Source organism: Geotrypetes seraphini, chromosome 2 (genome assembly GCF_902459505.1).
Source record: "Geotrypetes seraphini chromosome 2, aGeoSer1.1, whole genome shotgun sequence".
NCBI classification, from domain to species: Eukaryota; Metazoa; Chordata; class Amphibia; order Gymnophiona; family Dermophiidae; genus Geotrypetes; species Geotrypetes seraphini.
The window spans coordinates 449,468,906-449,492,373 of record NC_047085.1 but is presented as its reverse complement, the minus strand read 5'-3'; the positions used below and the strand labels follow the sequence as shown (position 1 = coordinate 449,492,373).

General features: G+C 43.3%; 1 protein-coding gene across 7 annotated transcripts in view; it reads right to left on the bottom strand.

The window, feature by feature from the left end:
- Positions 1 to 23,468, bottom strand: part of CCDC7 (coiled-coil domain containing 7) — a 730,660-nt gene that overhangs the window by 78,311 nt on the left and 628,881 nt on the right. For all 7 annotated transcript variants that reach the window (XR_004538163.1, XM_033931492.1, XM_033931495.1 and 4 more), the window contains 3 exons: positions 19,477 to 19,602; positions 13,488 to 13,586; positions 10,113 to 10,220 (listed from right to left, as the gene is read on the bottom strand). Coding sequence is in view for 6 of the 7 variants with exons in the window: in XM_033931492.1 (XP_033787383.1) it covers positions 10,113 to 10,220; positions 13,488 to 13,586; positions 19,477 to 19,602 (333 nt within the window). In the remaining variant the exon portion in view is untranslated. The remainder of the gene's footprint in view (positions 1 to 10,112; positions 10,221 to 13,487; positions 13,587 to 19,476; positions 19,603 to 23,468) is intronic.

Genomic DNA, 23,468 nt, shown 5'->3' with positions numbered 1-23,468 from the left:
ACTTTTCCATAGGCTGTAATGGCCTTACTCACTGTGCTATGCTGGTGATATAGTCTGCTTCAGCTCTCACTGCAGCTGGATAGTGGAGAAGACCCTTGCCTCAAACAAGTAAATCCTCAGTCCAGGACCCTTCAGTCTTCAGGTTGCCAGTTGAGCTGATGCCAGACTGAGACCTTATTCTCCCAAGAACCTGCAAGCTTGCGATGGGGGGAGGAAAATGCAGCCGGCACCTGTCAAATCCCTCCAAGACCACTGCAGGGCCAGCCTGTACTCAAATGCCTGATAAATCAGAGGCAAACCTTGTTTCCAGGTGAATGATCTCTGTGTTCTTTAACTGTTAATGCAGGCTGGTTAGACAGGTTCCTTTATGGTTGCCCTGCCAGCAGTAGATAGCTCATCAAAGGGTCTTTGTCATCTCCCAGGCAGAGCTGCCCCAGGGCCACTGGGGTCCTTATGAACACCGTAAGCCTCAAAATTATTTAAAATAACCCCAAAATAATAAAAACTTCTCAGAGCAGATCAGAAAGACACTTTTTAGCTTGCTAATGATAGCAATAATAGTATTAAGTAGGTTATAGGGAGGACCCATACCCCCAATATGTGTGAGATACCCCTTGCCTGGGATAGATAATAAAAATGAAGCTGAATGATATAGAAATGCTTTAGAGTTACAGTTAAAAAAATAATATTGCTTGGATAGAATTGCTGGCAAGCTGTTACTTAAAGTTTTTAAATAGATATTTTGTGCCAGCTGCTACTTCCTATAAGATTGGGTAATAGATGTGTCCTAGAACAGGGAACAGGTCACTGTGCTCTAAGCTAACACGTTGTTACAAGATGTCCAATGCATTTAAATAAATAATGATATCAGTTAATCTAAATGTAAAATGCTGACAGGAGTGAAACCAATAGTGCGTGATTTATGTCATTATAGAGTTGCTAATGTTAGGGAAAATTATTAATGACAAGAAATCACATGACCAATGACCCAAATATGGATCTAGTGGCAAAATAACATAACATAAAATTTTATTTATATACCACAATACACCATGAAGTTCGATGTGGTTAACAGGGGTTAAATAGAGGATTGTACATAAGAGGAGAGGGTACAAAGACAAGTAACATAAGAACGTAGAAAAAGAATCATGGCAAGTTAGTCAAATGCAATACAGGTGAGGCTATATAATAACTCAAAAAATAAACAGAAATTGGATCTCAGTACACATATAGATATGGTAAGGCAGGAATGAGTCATATTTAGAACTTTCCTTTGTCTTGAGGAGAATGAGAGACGTACAAAGAGGGCACAGGGTTTAGTGCTCAACTAGGAATTTATTGAACAGATATGTTTTTAATCCTTGCCTGAAAAGCAAGCATGATAAAGACTACTCAATAATGGAGAATACCGTATTTTCACTCATATACCGCGCACCCGTGTAAAACGCGCACACGGGTATAGCGCGCGGGAAACTGTAATTTATGTAAATAAATTTTTATATACCGCGCACATCCCTATACCGCGCATGCCGCCCCAACTCTCCCGTCGCTGCCCGACTCTCCTTTCGCCCGCCCCGACTCTCCTCTGGCCAGCCCGACTCTCCTTTAGCCCGCCCCGACTCTCCTTTAGCCCGCCCCGACTCTCCTCTGGCCAGCCCGACTCTCCTTTAGCCCGCCCCGACTCTCCTCTCCCCCTTGAAGTCCTGTACCCACCCTGAAAGCCTGATGCCCCCCTCCGACGTCCGATTCACCCCCCCGCAGGACCGCTCGCGCTCGAACACGCACCCGCACCCCCACCCCGAAGGACCGCTCGCACCCCCACAGCCTCCCCCCCATCATGTAGAAGCTGCCTACCGTCATCCTGCTGCTTCCTCTGCCGGCGGTCCTGTCCCTTCTCTTAGCCCTGTGTCTACGCTGCTTCCTCTTCCGGCGGTCCCGCCCTTTCTTTGACGTCAGAAGCCGTCTGAAACCGTGGATTGAAGACAAAGTTTTATTTTATTTTTCTTTCCAGCTTATGATTTATCTTTAATCTTATCTATTGTTTTGCCTTTTGTCTTTGTTTTGTTCTATTTCTATCATTTAAATTTCTCCAGAATTCTACTGTTCAACGGCTCCCCCTTCTGCTTCTATTCCTTTCTCTCCTCTCTTCTACCTTCCAAAGTATTTAGATCAATGCTGTCTTGTTAAAATGTTTATTTTATTTTTATTTTTCCTCTAACTCTACTTTTCACTTCTCTATTACCCTCCAGGTACTTTAGTTAGATTGTGAGCCTTCGGGACAGTAAGGGAATTTTTCAAGTACCTTTCTTATTTCTAATCTTAATGTATATTTTCTGTAAACCGCTTAGAACCTAACGGATGTAGCGGTATATAAGAAATAAATTACATTACATTACATAACGCGCTCACGAATATAACACGCATGGTTATACTTGGTTTGTAAAAATCGTGTATAATGAGCACGTTATATGCGTGAAAATACGGTAGTTTCTGGCTCTAGTGAGCTGCTTGATACCATAGTTTAGTCACATGGAGGGGCATAATCGAAAGGTACGTCTATGTTCGTTTACGTCCATCTCGCAAGTCGTCCAAAGTTAAAAAGAGCCTAAGACACATTTTCAAAAGATACGTCCAACATTTTTTTACTTTCGAAAATCGTCTAATTATATGTCCTGCCGATCTGATCGTCCAAGCCACTAAATCGTCCATCTTTATACCACATTTTCGTCCAACTTTCCGTCAAAGTCCAAAACGCCTAGAGCAAGCCCTGTTGGACTTGGGAGGGGTCTGCTAAGTGATGGACTGCACACCCAGACATGCCACCTAAATAGTGGGGTACCTTACAGGGCACTGCTGTGAACTTCACAAAAAGGGTGCCATGGCTTCTCCTCACTACAGCTCCCTTATAGGTGACAGTGAGCCCCTAAAACCACCTCCAGAATCCCCTAGACCAGGGATCTCAAAGTCCCTCCTTGAGGGCTGCAATCTAGTCGGGTTTTCAGGATTTCCCCAATTAATAGGCATTGAAAGCAGTGCATGCACATAGATCTCATGCATATTCATTGGGGAAATCCTGAAAACCTGACTGGATTGCAGCCCTCAAGGAGGGACTTTGAGATCCCTGCCCTAGACCCACTTATCTACCACCCCAATAGCCCTTATGGCTGCAGGAGCAACTTATATGCCAGTAAAAAAGGGTTTTGGGAGTGCACATGCTAAGTATCAATGCAGTGATTACAAGGGCTTAAGCTGCCTTTGGGCTGGACAACTAGGCGTTCCTATGCCAGGCAGCCAGGTGATGGTCTGGAGGCTGAAATTTAAAGTTGTGAATAAAATTTTTATGGGGGTGGGGAGGTTGGTGATCACTGGGGTAGTGTGTGGTGGTCTGTGTTATGTGTTTTCAGTGCTTATCTGGTGAGTTTAGGTGGGTTTCTGTGACTTAGACCATGTTTTACATGGTTTAAGTCACAACGTCCAAGTTCCGTCTAGGTTCTGTTGTTAAACTTTCGGTTATACATGCTGTACGACTAAGTCTAAGCTGGCCCATGTCCCACCCAACTCCCGCCCTCAACCCGCCTCCCGAAACGCCCCATTTAGCTTTGGACGTCGAGCGGCACTATGAAGGCCTAGGTCGTTTAGAAAAACATCCAAAACCCAATTTTATTATCGGCACTTGGATGTTTTTGAGAAATGTTCGTTCAAGTGCCGACTTAGGCCGATTTTTGGACGTTTTTCTCTTTCGATTATGAGCCCCATAGGCTTTATTAGGTTTTCCTAGCAGGGAGGGGTAGGCAAAGATGGAGTTGGAGTGCAAAAGGCGGGTCGGGGGGGGGGGGGCGAGTGAACTCAAATAATTCAGTCTCATAGTTTGGTAGGATACCATAGAGAGCTTTGTACATGAAGTAACCTAATTTGAATATAGATCGGCCATGTAGTCAGTCATATGCAATTTATCATTGGATTTTAATGAAGTAATTGTAATGTAATTGGAAGTTGTACTAACTTACATATGAATAATAATGAAATGATGTCATGAAGTTAATAAAATGGCCTGCAGCCCATGGCTCAGGGAAACTCTTGGTTTGGATTCTGTCAATTAGCAAATCACTAAGAGCTCCATAAGGCCTTATTGTTTTAACCTGAATTTGTCTGGTTGCTATTCTTTGGTCTCCCTCACAGATGGAAGAAAGGACCAAGGATGAAAGGAGAAATTGGTTCATGTAGTTTTTAAAACAATCACTTGCAGAAAGAAAAACTGAAGAGAGGCAGTACCATTGAGGAAGGAGGCGGAGCTGTAGAAAAATTATCGATCTTTCTGCAACAGTTTGCAATTTGGGGGACTTAACTCATTTGTAAGGACTCGTATGCTTTGTGTACAGTACAATCCTGGATTCTACATTAGGCATTACTATCTAGGAAAAGGATTTTTGGATCATCTGTTGAAGTCTAATGCTCAATAAATGATGGTGGTCAAAAAAGCAAATTGAATATTAGAAATGATTCCAAAAGGAGTAAAAAATTAAATAGAAGTTTTGAATGCTCTCTCTTGCCCTCCTTTATCCCCTATTGGCTCAGAACGAATGGCTATGTTTTCTAGCCCTCAAGGAAGCCTACACACATATACCAATTCATCCGGCTTTCAGAAGCTACCTTCGCTTTCAAATCAGTCGTCGTCATTACCAGTACAAAGTTCTTCCGTTCAGCCTGGCATCTTCTCCCAGAGTCTTCACGAAGTGTTTAACTGTAGTGGCAGTAGCCCTCAGATTCCAGGGTCTTCAGGTGTTTCCCTATCTGGACTGGTTGATCAAGACTTCATCGTCTCAGGCGACTCACACTATTTCTTTCCTTCAAACCTTGGGCTTTGAAATCAATTTCCCAAAGTCCAACCGCCAACCGACTCAACGTCTTCAGTTCATCAGAGCTATTCTGGATACTACCCTCATGAGGACCTTCCTTCCTCCAGACCACCTAGCTGCCTTGCTTCATCTCTGTCAATAGATGTATACAAACAATCTCTGCGAGACGCATGATGGTTCTCCTGGACCATATGGCCTCCACGGTTCATGTCACCCCACTAATCAGATTGCACCTTTGCACTCCTCATTGGGCCCAAGCTTCTCAGTGGTGTCAGGCGACAGATCCGCTCTCGCAGCATATCTCTGTAAACTATCTTTTCTGCAGTCGTTCCACTGGTGGATGACCTCTTCCAATCTATCCAGAGGTCTTCTTTTCCATCTTCCTCCGCATCACCAGGTACTCACAACGTATGCTTCTACCTACGTCTGGGGAGAACACATGAGCGGCCTTCAAACACAGGATTATTGGACTTCCAAGGAATGCAAATTTCACATCAATTTGCTGGAGCTCAGAGCGATGTATTAAGCACTAAAAGCTTTTCAACATCTCCTGACCGACCAAGTTCTCCTCCTTCACACAATCAAGTAGCAATGTTCTACATCAACAAGCAAGGAGGCACGGGCTCTCTTCCCCTTTGTCAAGAGGCTCAAAAGATTTGGCTTTGGGCGACCACCTGCAATCTTTTTCTCTGAGCAGTCTACATACAGGGCAAGAAGAATTCCTTGGCAGATAACCTCAACAGAATTCTCCAGCCTCACGAATGGACACTCAGCTCGACAATTCTTCAGTCCATCTTTGCACAATGGGGCACTCCTTAGGTGGACTTATTTGCAGCTCCCCACAACCACAAGCTGCCCCACTTCTGCCATAAGCTTTACTCTCCTCACCACCTGAAAGCAGATGTGTTTCTTCTGGATTTGATGCAGTTGTTCCTCTATGTGTTCCCTCCCACTCCTCTCATCCTGAAAACTCTTTTCAAACTCAAGCAGGAGTCAGCCACCATGATACTCATAGTTCCTCGGTGACCTAGACAACATTGGTTCTCCCTTCAACTCAGCACCAGGGAGCCCATACCTCTTCCAATATTTCCAACTCTACTTACACAGCATCAAGGAGCCCTTCTTCATCCCAACCTGCAATCATTACACATGACAGCTTGATATCTCTCGGGCTGACATCATTGCATCTCTCTCAGCCTGTCTGTACTATTATCGACGCTACCAGGAAACTGGCAACTCAACAGGGTTATCAACAAAAGTGGACTCAGTCTTCTTCCTGGTGTCTACGTCATCATCATGATCCAGCTTCCTTGTCATTGGAATTGGTGCTGGATTATCTCCTTCATCTCTCTGAGTCTGGTCTTAAATCTACATTGATCAGAGTCCATCTCAGTGCTATTACAACCTTTCACATGCCATTCGAGGGAAAGCCTCTCACTGCTCATTACTGGTCTCCAGATTCATGAAAGGGCTTTTCAATGTTAAACCACCTCTCAAGCCTCCACCTGTCATCTGAGACCTTAATGTAGTTCTTTCCAGGTTGATGAAACCACCAAATGAACCAATGGCAACAGCTCATCTCAAATGTCTCACCTGGAAAGTAGTTTTTCTCATCTCCCTCACTTCTGCCAAGAGGGTCAGTGAGCTACAGGCGTTGGTCGCAGATCCACCTTTCACAGTTTTTCACCATGATAAAGTGGTTCTGCGCACGCATCCTAAGATTCTACCGAAAGTAATTTCGGACTTTCATCTCAATCAGTCCATTGTTCTTCCAGTTTTTTCCCCTAAGCCTCATTCTCATCTAGGAGAAACGGCGCTCCACACTTTGGACTGTAAACGTGCTTTGGCCTACTACATCGACAGGACAAAGCCTCATAGAACATCTCCTCAACTCTTCATCTCATTTGATCCTAACAAGTTGGGTCATCCTGTCACCAAACGTACAATATCCAACTGGTTGGCTACCCGTATCTCATTCTGCTACACTCAGACCAGACTGTTTCTGGAGAGTCATGTCACTGCTCACAAAGTCCGTGCTATGGCAGCTTTCCTCAGATCTACTCCTATTGAGGAAATCTGCAAAGCTGCCACCTGGTCCTCAGTTCATACTTTCATTTCACATTACTGTATGGAGATTTTTTCCAGACGGGATGGGCACTTCGGCCAGTCATTTTTGCAAAATTAGTTTTCTTAAAGGCCAACTCTTCCCTCCATCCCTTTCTAGTTAACTTGAAGGTCACCCATTAGTAAGAATATGCTGACTGCTTGTCCTGGGATAAAGCACAGTTACTTACTGTAACAGGTGTTATCCAAGGACAGCAGGCAGATATTCTCCCAACCCACCCACCTCCCCTGGTTGGCTTCTTAGCTGGCTTATATTAATTGAGGGACCTATGTTGGGTGGGAAGGCACTCGTGCATGCGCGGTGCGGGCTAATCATGAACTTTCTAAACTTAAAGTTGCAATTCACTTTTCAAGTGTCCGTACCGGGGCTCCGTCGGTGAGTCACCCATTAGTGAGAATATCTGCCTGCTGTCCCTGGATAACACCTGTTACGGTATATAACTGTGCTTTCTATCCATCTTAACAAATAATAAAATACAACCTGGGATATCCTACCTCAATATTATAATAAACTATGTTCTGAAAGAAATGAAAAAATTAAGGCGCTGATAGGGTGCCTACTTGCACCTAATTTTAGGCACTGTTTCTAGAATTTCCCCCTAAATGCAGGGGGTATGCCCAGAATCTGCCCTGATTTCACCACAGAGGGCAGACAGCAACTGCATGGGCATTGTGTTATGTAAATTGGAAGAGTAAGCAGGGGCACCCATACTATCCGCCAATGCAGCACTGACCCACTGTAATACCAGTATGATGTGGCTTGCTCTGGCGAGGCACATAATCTAATCCAGAAAAGGAACATCACTGCCCTTATCCCAGTCAGGCAACGCGCACTCAAGCACACATCCTGAACATCCTCTCCCATCCCAATCACATACCTGCTCATCAAGAACTTCATTGATCAGGCAAACTCCCTGATGTAATCTTGCCCATTCTCAAACCCCATCCTCACAATACTCTCCCTATTCCAATCCTTCCATACAGGCCCCAACTTGAACACCCCCCCTTCCCAATCTGATCCCTGTCTAGGGGCGATAGTACTACAAGACTATTATTAGAGGTCAGTCCTGGGAAGGGATGAGAGGAGGACCACTCCTGATCTGGATCGAAATCACTCATCCATATTATCTCTTTGTCTGTGATCAAGAATGTACTGTAACTCTTCTACTCTACACCTGACTTAACTGATCGAGTTGACATGTATTACCTCTGTAAAATGCATTATCTTCTGCTATATGTATTATCTTCTGTAATAAGTAATATCTTCTGTGAAATTGTAATATCATAACTCTTCACTGTTCCTGTAACTTACTCCTATCCTGAAATGTAATTCTACTGGAATGTCCCAGATATTTTCTATATTGTAATCCGCCTAGAACCGCAAGGCACAGGCGGAATAGAAATCCGTAATGTAATGTAATGTAATGTAATGTAAACTAGGGTTAGTATTTCCCCAGACATGTCCTCCTTTTTTTTTTTTTTTTATAAATTCTTTATTCATTTTCAAAATTACATTAAATGTATATATATATTCAATCACATTAACAATAAATATATAATTTTACATTCTATCATTTGTACAGTACATAAATTTTTATCCCTCCCCCTTCCCTACCATATATTCCATAATCATATAAAAAACATATTAATAAAATATCCCTCACCCTACCCAAATTAATTGATACATTAAAGGGAAACATTTTCAACTAATCCTTACAAAATTCTGCTAATGGTTTCCACACATCTTGAAATTTCTTGAAATACCCTCTTTGTACTGCAATAAATCTTTCCATTTTATAAATATGGCACAAAGAATTCCACCAAAAACTGTAATTTAGTCTCTTCCAATTATATGTAATTTGCTGAATGGCAACCCCAGTCATTATAAGTAACAATTTATTGTTGTTTGCAGAAATCTGACTTTTTGCTCTCATTTCCATACCAAAAATCACAGTATCATAGGATAATGCCACTGGGTTATCTAATAAATTATTAATTTGGTCCTCCTTTTGAAGACATGTCCGGGGGTATGGATGGCTTTTCAAAACACAGCACTTGGTACAGGTTTTGAACAGCTTCCCGACATAATTGCATCGGGAAGGGGCACACATGCGTGTGACATCACTGTGTTGTGACTGCGCATGCGCGGATGCCGTCTAGGGGCAAAACAGGGTGGGAAAGTGACGGAACTGGGTGGTCCTGGGGGGGCGTGGCCATGAGTCCTGATTTTCCCAAAGGAAAATCTGGTAGCCCTATACTAGATTATCAGGGAGATGCGGGGGTTGGGCTATAGAGATTATTGCTTTCAGAAGGGGGCTCTGCTCAAAGGAGAGATCTTTTATGAGGGTGATCAGATCAAGGAGAAGGGGCCTTTATGGGGGAGATCAGATTAGGGTTGGGTGTTCGGATCATGATGGAGGGGTATCAAAATGATGGGGGGGTATCAAATTGTTAGAGGTTGATTTGAAGGGTGGTTTGTCTGATCGAGAGGTCTTGTTATTGGAGTGTGTTTGATCATAGTGGTGGGAGGTGGATTAATCAGATTGGTGGGTAAATAGATCCTGGTGACATCAACAGCTTGCCAGTTGCACAGCTGCACTTAACACCATTTCTGTTAAAGATTTTTTAAAAATAAATTATAATGGTATTAAATTGGCCACGTCCTATTTCTACCTATTTCATGCTGCAGACCCACCCTATCCACATTAGCAGCTAGCATGGTTTTCGGTTTGGTTTTGTTGTTTTACTATTGAGACTGGTTTTTAACATTCGACAGTGATTAGCATGGGTCTGCACTAATATCTATCAAGCAACAAAATCTGCACTAGTAAAATTGACCCTGAGGTACAACAACAATAACAATAAAAATGTAATAGTTTTAGAATAAATAATTCTATAAAGCCACAAAGACCAACAAGAATAAATCATTAAAAATTAAAATGTACCTTTTCTCAGGAACTATGTTATGAAAATATACTTTTTCCATCCCTGAACTGATTGAGGATTAATATTCATGGTTCTGAAGTTGAACCCAAAGCCCCTTCTTTCTGAAATACACTGTAGTAATTGCTGAGCTGCTAGAAACTCTAACACTTTCTCCTACCTTGCTATAATATATACTCCACATATTACCTGCTTGAGTTCTGGAATTTAAAGCGAGGTGTCTGATATTAGGACCAATCTTGATTAATGTTTCCAAAGGATCTATGTCTGAATATGGGACATTCCCCCTCAATTGGGCTTCGCATATAAGAGAATGAAAAACACAAAATAATAAACTGTGCAATTAGGTTTACATTCACAAAATAATTAGTAAAAATTTATGAGACAACACAGTCAAGAAAAAAAGAAGCACTACAAATTTAGTAATAATTTACTCTAATGGTAATGAAGTTTATGGTTTTCAAATAAGAATGAAAAACAGTAGTTCAGGGCTACTGACTAAATTAGTTTCCATGGATGGGTTTTACTATATTAGATTAAAAAAAGAGATGGATTGATACAAGAAAAATAAAAAGATATATTAAAAAAATCAAAACAAATATTTATTGAAAACAATGCAAAATCTATGTCATTGTGTGGCTCCTCAATATGTGTCCTCTATTATCTCTCCCTATACCCTACCCTGGGAACCCCATTCTTCGGGTAAGTCTCTCTTGTCTGTACCCTTCTCCTCTACTGCCAACTTCTGACTCTGCCCCTTCTGCCTTGCTGCACCGCATGCCTGGAACAACGTACCTGAATCAGTACGCCAGGCACCATCTCTGGCGGTATTCAAATCCAGGCTCAAAGCCCACTTTTTTGAAGCTACGTTTAGCTCCTAACCCTTCCAACTTGTAATATACTATATATGTCTCTCATTCCCTCTGTAACCACCTACTCTCTCTACCTCTTCATCCCTTTGTATTTCCTTTCATGCGCAGCACATACTGATTCACTCTTTGTCCTGTGTCTTTTATGCTTGTCATAATTAGATTGTAAGCTCTTTTGAGCATGGACTGTCTCTTGCGTGTTTAATGTACAGCACTGCATGCATCTGGTAGCGCTATAGAAATAATAAATAGTAGTAGTAGTAATTTCCAGGATCTGTTCCAAGATCCTGTAAACCTCTCAATATCTCAGCAACTTTAACTCAGTTATCCACTAACTGAGGGGCAGGCTCAGATGACCATTCTTATTCTTCTAGTATGTTTATCTTTGTCAGCTTCCAATTCCATATCCATTGGTACTGGAATGGGTGGGGAGCCACATGTGCCATAGCACCACTAAAAATTTCCTTCCTTCATCACTTATTGCTTCGGTGGAATACAGCAAATTTGTTCTTCTCCCAGTTAAAGTTTTGATTTATTACCTCTCTCTCCAGGCAATGAAGCTGCAATTTGCTTAACAAAACAATATCTAAGATAGCTGGCACAGGTCCTTGAGCATATTTACATGCTCAAGGCCTGTTGGCTTCTGTCCCCTCTAAATAGGAAGTTTGGATGGATTGGAAGTCAACAGGCCTTGAGTTTGTGCAGATGCTCAAGACTCCATGTTGGCTAGACGTGAAGCAAATTATAGTGCTGCTGCCAGGGGTAAGGGGATGGGAAAGAGGGAATAAATCAACAATTTGCATAGGAGGAAGAAGAAAAGTGCTGGAGAGAGGGAGAGGGGGGCAATGGTGTAGCAAAGGAGGTTGGCGCCTGGGGCGGTGGCACTTAGCGTTACCACGCTGTGCCCCCCACTCTTCCCCATTGCTTGAACGCACCCCCGTTTATCTCTTGAAATGTTTGTCAGCACAAACAGCATCTTCTACCTGGTCCTGTGATGAGGAAGTGACATCAGAACGAAGCCAAGGCTGTTGCAAACAGTAAGTAGAAGATGCTGCTCGTGCTGGTGAACATTTAATGAGGTACGCAGAGAGGAGATGAGGCGCCAGCGCCCCCTGCGAAGACAGCACCCGGAGTGGTCCACCTCTCTGCCCCCCATTACTATACCATTTGGGAGTGGGGAAGAAGAGGAAAGAAATGCTGGAGGTGAAATGCTGGAGACCATGGAGGAAGGGGGAAAAGAGAAATGCTGAAAAGGTTAAGGGAAGAAAGGAGACTGTATACCATGGGGGTGGAGACTGAGAAATAGGGCAGAAGAGAAGTACTAGGCACCAGGGCAGGGAAGTCGAGAAGTCTGGAAGGAGAGAAATCTTGGAGACATTGTTGGATGGAGACACCGAGGGGGGGTGGGGGACTAAGGGGTAGAGAATGACACGAGGACAAATTTTTCCATGTCCCCGTGGGAACTCATTTTCCTGTCCTGACCCCGCAAGTTCTTTTCCTGTCCCTGCCCCATTCCTGCAAGCTTCATCCTCATCTACACAAGCCTCAAACACTTTAAAATCATAAGTGTTCGAGGCTTGTGCGGTTAAGCTAGGGTTACCATTGCTTTCAATGGAAGTAAAGCCCAGATGTCTCAATCTGTTCTCCTTTTTCTGGAGTCATATGGTAACCCTAGGTTAAGGCAAAGCTTACAGGAATGGGGCAGGGAAAATGAGTTCCTGCGGGGACAGGGACATATTTGTGTACTAAGGGGTAACAGGAAGAAGAGACGCTCGGGTTGGGGTGCAGATGAAATGGGGTTGGGGCACAGCTTGGGCTCCTCCAAACAAAAAAGGCATTCTGCTGCCCTGTGCATATCTCAACTTCAAATAGGCATTTTCAGACAGACCCAATCTCTCCAGATCTCTTCATACAATTGCTTTTAAAAGCATTTTTTTCTTCTTTTAGCTCAGCTAGCTCACTTCACTGTCTCAGAATCTCACAGTTAACTGTTTCAGCTCTGAAAATCAGTGACTACCAAAGTACAGTACTTCCCCAAAATTCACGGGGGTTATTTTCTCGGAGTGACCACGAATGTTGAAAAAACGCGAATATCGGATGAGTACTGTAATCAGTACATCAGGATTGGTTGGCGGCAGAGGGGCGATCCAACAGGGAGGGGAAAGAACACAACCCCCGAGATTCCCAGGTAGTGAGCAAGAGAAGGCAGGAACTGGAGCCCAGAGAAACGAAGTACTAGCCGGAAACCGGTAGGTGCACACTGACACAAAACAGACTACTGCTTCAACCAAACAAATGCAGTTCTTTCAACCTCTTCAACTGAAGTGCCCACCTTTGGATATTATCGCGATGCTCTCTCCTCTCTCTCCCATACACATGCGCCTACCCAATCACTCGTCCTTAGCTGTCGCTTCCATTCAGAAACAAAAAAGAAACCGGCGCTCAATCCTGTTCACAAAAAGAAGTTGGTTGAGGGAAAAACCGCAAATTATTGAGACCGTGAATCGGACCCGCCAATTCACGAGGGTATACTGTACAGCCTACTATGTTGCCACCTGCTGGCAGGCTTATTGTTGACAAGAGGACAGTTTGTTCTTACAAGTACAATTTTGTATAAAAGAACCATGTTTCACTACAGCTACAGTTCTTGAATGACTAAAATTGAAAACATTTCTATAAAATGAATAAATGTTACCTTTCAAATACTTCTTTATGTCTCTGGTCCTGTGAAAAACAGTGCCACGATACCTCCTGAACAATGATCTTCCATACATCTGGTTTGTTTGCATAATCTCTGCATTGGGAAATGTAAACTTACTGTATCATAATTTGTAGAATGTGTGTGTTTAGTTTGTATATTTGTTTAAATGGAAATAATGACATTTTTGCTGTATGTTCAACACTGTAATAAGTGGAGCCCCTTTATATAAAATAGAACCATTGTTATAACTTATGCCATACTTTGGGATGTTTGACTTAGAACGCCGGACCAGCAGTACGCTGCTTAAGATAAGTGTTGCTGATTTGAAAAACAGAATTATATTGTTAATTGAGAAAATACATAATAGATGCAATATAAAGTATATAATAGTTTATTTATGTAATAGCTTGATTGACATTGAAGCACACACATTTAATAATTATAGAAACATAAATATAAGGATGGGATGGAGGTAATGGTATAAATGATTATTGGTAAAATTGAACAGAACGTGAACTTGGGATAACATACGTTATGAGAGGTCCTATGCAGTGACAATTATCCATTGTGTATGATATACCATCCTCCTAGTTTATCACTTGAGGGACTATGAATTGGGTTTGTGAGAAAAAGAAAAATCGGATATAAAAATATTTTTATATGGAAGAAAAGTGGTCTGTAGGTACAGTGATACCAATATATCATCATGTAAACTGATTATAAACTAATCTTTTAACCCTAGTTATTGCAAATACTTTGGGATTTTTTCATGTAAGTTTTACCCCAGTAGAAAAAGTGTTTCAGGTTTCTTGGTGAACATATGTCAGTGAGGAAATCACTGGGACAATACTGAAGAAAAACATTGATAAAGCTATCTTTTGACTGCCATGATCCTATTTTGCTTTGCAATAAGAAAATATTTCTTACAAAAATTTTGGTTTTCTTTTTAAATACTGTAGAGGAATTGGTTCATGAGATTAGTTTTCAAAATATATAGCCAAGTACCTTTGAATGCTACACAGCCAAATTGGTAGGTGCTTGAGTTTAACTTTACAATACAATACAACTTCTTATAGCCCACAATTTTCAACAGGGAATCACTGCGGCTTACAGAAAGATGGGTTACATTTGTGATAAAGTATTGTTGAGAAGCGAGATCAATATTGTCCGATTAGTTAAGAGATGACAGTCTGTGAGATGAAGAGGGCTGGGAAGAAGTAGAATCTACTGGGGGAAGAGATATGTTTTTAGTCTTTTCTTGAACAGCAAATGTGTAGGAAGTCATCGCAGATATGCAGGTAGGCTGTTCCAGATATGTGGCCCTAGGAACTCGTAGGTGGAGTTGAACATCCTGTTTCGCCATACTCCTTGAGAGGATGGAAATGGTATTTTAAATCGCTTTTCGGTCCTTGAGTTAAGGAAAGTGTGTGGCATGCTGGCTACTAGTCTGCTGGATTTCTCCAAAGATGGACTTGTGAATCATACAGGCTAGCTCATAGTGAATTATTTTTTTCACAGATAGCCAGTGTAGTTTGAGTAGTAATGGGCTAGCCCTCCCAAAACTTTCAGAATAGAGCTGAAAGAAGGTATGTGCAACCGCTGCAGCTGCACAGGGCACAAGGGAGAAAAATTGTGCACCTTCCGATGCTTCCCCTGCTTACTCTGGCACATGGGATTTCACTATCGCCTCTCCTATTCAACCTGATCTCCAAACGCTGTTTGTTGGGCTGCCTAACAATCAGTGCCTCTCTTATGTGTGCTCTGCAATTGGGCTTTTTCTAAGCTTGAGCCATGTGGAGCATGGTTTAGATGGGCTGGAGTGAGCTTTGACAGAGACTTCAGTAGATGAAACCTAAGCACAGTACCCAGGCAGACCTCTGGGTTTCTGGCTCAGAAATATCTAGAAAAAAAGGGCAATTTAAATTAAATCAGTAATTTAAAGAGAGGGTACGGATGGGCAGACTGGATGGACCATTTGGGTCTTTATCTGCCATCATTTACTATGTTACTTTGAATGAAAGAATAGGGTGAGGGAAAGATAGTGGATAGTGAGAAGGTTGTCAGAACAAATATTGAGCAGCACTGTCCATTTAGTGCTGCTACATATCCCTCTTATTGGGACTTGCTTTCCAGGTAAATGCCTCTGAATATCAACCCCATTATAACTAATTTTATTATGGTGTTATAACCTATGCTGTGGTTATCACTTTTTTATTTTTTGCTCTTGGTGTATGAGCATTTGCATCTCCTTTGTATTGTGTAGAATATATATTTTTATTTAACACCATTCTGGTCCAGTATACAAGTGTATGATATATTTTACATTAGAGTCCCAGCCTAAACAAATAAACTGCTACAAATTTCACTGTATATACAGCACTTGCAAAGTTTATTCTAAATTAATTATACAGAGAGGGAATATGTCACTTTCTTCTTCTTGGGGTATCCACCCAACCAGTGTTCTGATGTGGGGACCTCCTGCTCCCTGACTGGGGGCTCTGGAGAGGGATCTCCTCCAGAGCTGGTGCAAAGGTAGTGGGCACCCTAGGCAAATCAGCCTTATATCCCCCTCAATTAATGTTCAGAGTCTTAGCCTGCAGCCCCCCCCCCCCAGACTTTGATAATTAAACTAAAAAATCATAATCATCACACAAATATCCTAAATAAAACATGTTAACATATATGCTAATAGTTCTTTGAATACTGTTACTATCTATTATTTTGATGTGACTGTGGCCTAGATGCACTAAAGCCAGTGATCCTCAAACGATCGTCGCTAAACCGGTTTTGACTGGTTTAGCAATGATCAGATTTGAAGATCTGATGCAGAAAACGGCTCATCATGTGGCTTTCTGAAGGATCGCTCATTCTCCGATCTAGCCATGCAAATAAGGTCATTAATATTGACATGCCATGTAAACTAACAGAGCAGTTGATGCTCTTAAATGGCTTCTGGATGCACAAAAAAAGTGATTGCTTTTAGCAATCCAAAAAAATGTGACTGGTCAAGGCCGGTCACTTATCTGTCCCACTGATACAAAAATACTTATATCATAACAAACCTTTTTTTTAATGAGCACAGATGCTGTATGTATGTTACACATGCACAATATCTGCTCCATTAAAAAAAGAAAAAAGCCCTCCTGCTATTTTGGATTGGCAGGACTTGGAGCTGGAGGGACAAAGTCTCTCTCCTGATCTTTTCAGACAAAGGTACTGGAGAGGGGGGGGGGAGTTCAGAGGAGCATCTGGTGGCAGGAGAGCATGGGCATCCCTTCTGTCTTTTTTGGGGGGAGGGAAGAAGGGAATGTAGGGGATGGGTCAAGGGGTAGCACCTGGTGTGGGGGGGCATCCAGTGGCAGGAGGGAGTGGGCATTTCTCCTACCAATTTTTTCTCATGTGGGGGGGGGTTCATCAGGGCAGGAGGGAGTGGACATCTCTCCTGCCAATTTTTTCTCACACTGGGGGGAGGGGTTGTCATGGCTGGAGGGAGTGATCATCCCTCCTGCTGATTTTCACTGGCGCCGAGGGGAGGGTTGGTTCCCAGTGCCGGTTTGTTGGGAAGGGACGCCATTGGCGGGGGAAGGGGCTTTTTTTCTTTTTTTAATGGATCAGATATTATACATAACATACACATAGCATCTGTGCCCATTTTAAAAAAAAAAGGTTTCCTGCATCTCGGCTGTTCAGGCTTTCACTGCCAGCTCTGCGCATGTGTGAGAGTCGCTTTCAGTGATCAATTGGAAGACGAGGAATATGACATACCTCTGCACAAATCATTTGCATGCAAAATTTTTTGTGCATCAATAGCACTTTTATAATTGGCCAAAATCAGATCAGAGTGGACCCACACGGTCTTACTGATCCCATTTAGTGCATCTAGTTCTGTAACTGCTCTTTGCAGTTCTCAAAAAACCCTGCTGTTCTAGGTAATTGCCTAGTCTTGCCTAATGGATGGGCTAGCCCTGACCCCACCATCTCTCACCTCAGGCAACAGACTGCTTGAACTTAGAGAGTTGCGCGGGGACAGAAATCCCACCCGTCCCCGCCAAAGTCCCACCCGTCCCCACCCGTCCCCGCGAGGAATCCCACCAGTCCCCACCCGTCCCCGCGAGGAATCCCTCCGTCCCCACCCGTCCCTGTGAGGAATCCCCTCTGTCCCCACCCGTCCCCGCGAGGAATCCCCTCCGTCCCCGCCCGTCCCTATAAACTTCAGAAATAGTTATTTCATTTAATTATGCTACTGAATTAAAGGCTCTGGTAGAAACCCATTTACAAATAAGCAAAAAGACTTTATTAATTTGAAAATATTAATTGGGAAGAATACATACTTTGTAAACGGGTTTCTACCAGAGCCTCTAATGTTTATAAATTTTTATCAACACAACTAATATACTACTTTATCCTGAAGCAAAAAAAAGAAATAGAATTCTTTTCCTACCTTTGTTGCCTGGTTTCTGCTTTCCTCATGTTCTCATTCAATTCCTTCCATTCACTGTCTCTCTTCCTTCTGCATCTTCCATTTGCTCTGTTACTGTACCTCTCCCTTTCTTCCCCCTTCCAAATTGGTCTGGCACCCATCTTCTTCTCTCCGCTCCCCCCATAGTCTGGCATCTGTCTTCTTCCCTGCCAGCGTCTTCTCCCTACTCTCTCTTCCTCATTTCCTTTCAATGTCCTTCTCCCCCCCATCTTCCCCATGGCCTTTCAGCGTCCTTCTCCACCCCTTTGTCTTCCCCATGTGCTTTCAGAGTCCTTCTCCCCCCCCCCGCCCTTCCCATGGCCTTTCAGCGTCCTTCTCCACCCCTTTGTATTCCCCCATGTGCTTTCAGCGTCCTTCTCCCTCCTCTGTCTTCAAGTGCTTTCAGAGTCCTTCCCCCCCCTCTTGTCTTCACCATGGACTTTCAGCGTCCTTCTCCCCCCCCTCCTTCTCTACCGCCCCGGGTGCAGCACAGCCGGCCAGGTCCCCTTACTTTTGTGGCACTTCCCTGACCAACCGACAACAGCCCCGGTCCGACAAACCTCCCTGCCTTTAACCGCGAATCTAAATTACCTTCTTACAGCTGCTGTAAGAAGGTAATTTAGATTCGCGGCTACAGGGCAGGGAGGATTGTCGGACCCGGGCTGTTATCGGTTGGTCGGGGAAGTGCCACAAAAGTAAGGGGACCTGGCCGGCTGTGCTGCAACCGGGGCGGGGCGGACCGCCCCCCTCCCTTGGTAGCCACTCGAACCGCGAGGCTACTCTCCTTCTCCTTACCTGCCCTGCCTGCAGCACAGAGCCGAACGGAAGTCTTCCCGACGTCAGCGCTGACGTCGGAGGGAGGGAGGGCTTTGTTTAAGCTTTGTTTAAGCCCTCCCTCCCCTCCGACGTCAGCGCTGACGTCGGGAAGACTTCCGTTCGGCTCTGTGCTGCAAGCAGAGAAGGTAAGGAGAAGAAGAGCCGCGCGACTGAGTACATCCAGCCCTGCAGGAGCCCCGCGACCCTCGGAGGCGTCCCCATGGGATCCCCGCGACCCTAGGGGGCGTCCCCACGGGATCCCCGCGACCCTAGGGGCGTCCCCACGGGATCCCCGTGACCCGAAGGGGGAACCCGCGGGATTCCCGTCGTCCCCGTTCCCGTGCAGCTCTCTACTTGAACTGCCACTGGTATCAGCAATATTCAGACAGGTAACTAGATAAAATAGGACAGCCTTTTTTCTGTCCTAATTTTATTTAGGAGGTTACCTGGTTAATGGACTATCATTGCTAACCGGGTAACTCTCAGGTCTACCTAAACTCCATTCCCAGACTACCTCAGCACTACCTGGTTGGTGCCGAGATAGTATGACTGGATATCTAGTGGTATAATACCACAGAAATTTCAGGTATGGGCACAACAGGACTTATCTGGTTAGACCCTATTTTAAAAGATACATCTATGTTTTTTTGTATTTGAAACCCCACAACACAGTGATTTGTGATGTAGCAGAAATATATATTTCCTTACCTTCATTATAGAAAGGGAAAAACAATTGGAGCATTTGAATGCTGTAAGGTAAAAACCATCTCCTTGGCCTTTGCTGGAAAATCATAGAACCAACCTGCCTGTCACTTTGCTGCTTGAGTCCTCTCCCTAAAGAAAACAGACAGAATCGATCAACATAAAATATAAAATTTAAAGGAATTAATAAGACAAAAAAAGCCCAAAAGAGCATCCTCTCTGAAAACATATCTGTTCTCTCAACTGAGGGAAAGAGGGCCCAAGGTTGCACTTTAGATACTGGGTACTGTATTCTCTTTTTAAAAATTTTTTTTTATTTCTAATTATACATCAAAATTTACAAGAATACATTGCTCCATTAAACACAGGGAGGAAAACAAATCAAGGTATTAAAATTCAATCTTACAATATCAAGCAATCTTAATCCCCTTCTTAGACCACTATATTGGGGAGAATGGTCAAACATAGAAATTGACGGCAGAAAAGGGCCATAGCCCATCGAGTCTGCCCATACCAATGACCCACTCCCTGATTCTCACTCCCCTATAGATCCCACATGAATATCCCATTTTCTCTTAAAGTCTGACACGCTGCTGGCCTCAATCACCCGCTGAGGCAGCTTGTTCCAATGATCGACCACCCTTTCGGTGAAGAAGTACTTCCTAGCATCACCTTGAAATTTCCCTCCCCTGATTTTCAGCGAGTGTCCTCTGGTTACCGAGGGCCCTGTAAGACTGAAGATATCATCTTTCACCTCTATACGCCCCGTGATATACTTAAAGGTCTCAATCATGTCCCCCCTCTCTCTTCGCTCCTCCAGTGAGTACATCCGCAGTTTTTTTAACCTTTCTTCACACGTGAGATCCCTGAGCCCCAAGACCATCCTGGTAGCCATTCGCTGAACCGACTCAATTCTCAACACATCTTTCCGGTAGTGTGGTCTCCAGAATTGAACACAATACTCGAGATGAGGTCTCACCAGGGATCTGTACAGTGGCATTATGACTTCAGGTTTTCTGCTAACAAAACCCCTACAGATACAGCCCATCATTTGTCTTGCCTTGGACGAAGCCTTCTCTACTTGATTGGCAGCCTTCATATCATCGCTAATGATCACTCCTAAATCACGTTCCACCGTGGTCCTGGACAAGGTTTCACCATTTAGTGTGTAAGTTCTGTGTGGATTTTTTTTGCCTAGGTGCATTACTTTACATTTTTTAGCATTGAAGCCTAGCTGCCAAGTTGATGACCACTGTTCCAGCTGTCTTAGGTCCTGCGTCATAAAGTCAGGCACACTGCTTTTGCCAACTATGTTGCATAGTTTGGCATCGTCGGCAAACAGTGATACTTTTCCTCTAAGCCCTTGGGTCAAATCTTCTATGAATAAATTGAATAGAATCGGCCCTAAGACGGAGCCCTGAGGTACTCCACTCATCACTGCTGACGTTTTGGAGGGGGTACCGTTTACCATCACCCTTTGAAGCCTACCATCTAGCCAATCCCTTACCCATGTAGTGAATGTATCCCCTAATCCCATCGAGTTTAGTTTGTTCAACAGCCTGCAGTGTGGGACGCTATCAAAAGTTTTGCTGAAGTCCAAATATATCAAGTCCAGGGACTCACCGGCATCCAGATGACTGGTCACCCAGTCAAAGAAGTCAATCAGATTAGATTGGCAGGACCTACCTCACATAAAGTGAGAGAAGAAAAAAGGAAATTAGTTAAATTAAAAAGGCTTAGTGTATCTAAACAACTGCTTTACTTCCAATATTCCTCTATCAGCATTCCTTGACGATCTTCTTGACATCTAAAAACTCCTTCAGATGATTTGGAGAGAAAAAAGTGTATTTGACTCCTAAGTACCTAACCAAGCATTTGGAGGGATATGCTAAAAGAAACATAGCTCCTAATTTGATAAGTTTCTTGACGCATAGAAAGAAATTCTTTCCTCCGTTTTTGAGTGGTCTTAGCAACATCAGGATAAATCCATATTTTCTGTTCCCCAAATAATTTTTGGGAAGTTTTGAAATAATATCTTGCTCAAATATAAATGATACTAAGAGCATTGCTCTATCAGTGTCTGCTGTTATTATTTGCAAAGTCTAACTCGTTATTCTTTTTTCCTCTTTCATTTCCTTTTTCACCTTCTTCTCTTCCGGGAATCTTTTTGTTGGGTAAATAATAAGTCTTATTTATTGGAGGAATACAATTTGAAGAAATTTTTAAATTTTCAATCAAGTATCTTTTTAGTAAATCCGGAATTCGTGGAAAATTTAGAACACAAAGATTTAAACGTTTGTTAAAATTTTCAAATTGTTCCAATTTTCTATGTATTGAGGTGTTATCTTTGATTGAAGCTATCTTAAACTGTTGCAAATGCTGTATTTCATCTTGCATTTGCTTGGCTTGGACTGTAAAATCCAATTTCATTAATTCAACAGTTTTTGTTAAAGAATCAAGTTTGTCAGTTATTTTAGTTACCTCTTCTGTTGATTTTTCCATTTTACTCTCCATTCACTGAAGAAGAAGCTAAATGTTATTCAAGGATACCTCCGTGGAAGAGGATGAGAGCTCCTCTTTCTTGCTTGCAGACATCAGACGTCTCCACTTCCGGGATCGCGTGTCTCCTGCCTCAACGCCTCAGCGGTCGCTGGACACGGAGGGTTGAAGGAACCCAGAGGAGAAAGAGATATTTCCATGCCTGAAAGGGGGAAGACTGCCTCTCGTCTCCAACCAACACCGGGCTCTTCACTCCGGACTACACAGTTGCTGGGAGGGCCGAGAAGAAACGGTCCATAGTCTGCTGGACCGGGGTGGATGCCAGGGCTGGCGAGAAAATGGCCCTGACCACCCCTTTCCTCTTCGTATGTGGCATCAGAAACCGAGATATAGTGTTAGTGTATTTAATGAGGAAAGCAGACACAATAAGATCTTACAGCGTCTCTCCCGACTCCTCACACTGCCGCCATCTTGCCACTCCCCTGGGTACTGTATGCTCATGTATTAACATGAGATCTGCAGACTAATCATTTTGGACTCCTTTTATTAAGCTGCAATAAGAGTTAATGCATGCTTACCGCAGCTTAAAAAGACATCTCAACAGTGATGTAGTGAGGGCGGAAGGCATACAAGGTAGTGCCCCCCCCCCCCCCCCAGTGTTCTTTCCCTTCCTCCTGTACCTCTTTGCTGACACAAGCAGCATCTCCAACCTGCTGCCTGCACCAGCCTTGCAACCAGGAAGTGACATCAGAGGGAGAGCCAAGGCTGGTGCGAGCAGCAGATTGGAGCAGATGTTCATGCAGGCGAAGAGTTAGAGGCACAAGGGGAAGGGAAGGTTCATGTTTGGCAGGGAAGGACCAGAGGGCAGAGATGGAGGAGAGGTGCCAGCGCCCCCAAGATGGCACCTGGGGGGGTCCACCCCCTGCCCCCTTACTATGCCATTGCATCCCATGATATGTTCCGAATATACATGTGCAAACCATGCGCTAAATAATTTTTTAAAAAATTTCTTGAAGGGGTTGTATCTGGGAGTAGGCATGACAACATGAATCAGAACAGCTACAATGCTGCACACTAATTGATTAGCGCAGAATTAACATGTGAGCCCTTACTGCCTACAAAATAGGTGGCAGAGAGGGCTCATACACTAATTTTTGGCAATGACCATGTGCTAATGGCAACATTAGCACATGGTTATTAGTTCAGAAAACTGAAAATCGGCCATTTTCCAGCAGCAGTAAAAAGGGCCTTAGTGTGTAAAACTGTGTAAAGGCACACTAAGATCATTTAAATGGACCCCCTTGCTTCTTTAGGTCAAATACTATCTTCATTTAATCTAAAAGTATTCAGTTATGCCGATGTTATTACTATCGTTGTTCCTATTAGTTCTGATATTTCAGCATCTTTAAATTCAATTAACAAGATTTTTCTTACTGTGAACAACTGAATGAGGGAGCACAAATTAAAACTTAACCCAGACAAAACTAAATTTTTCTATG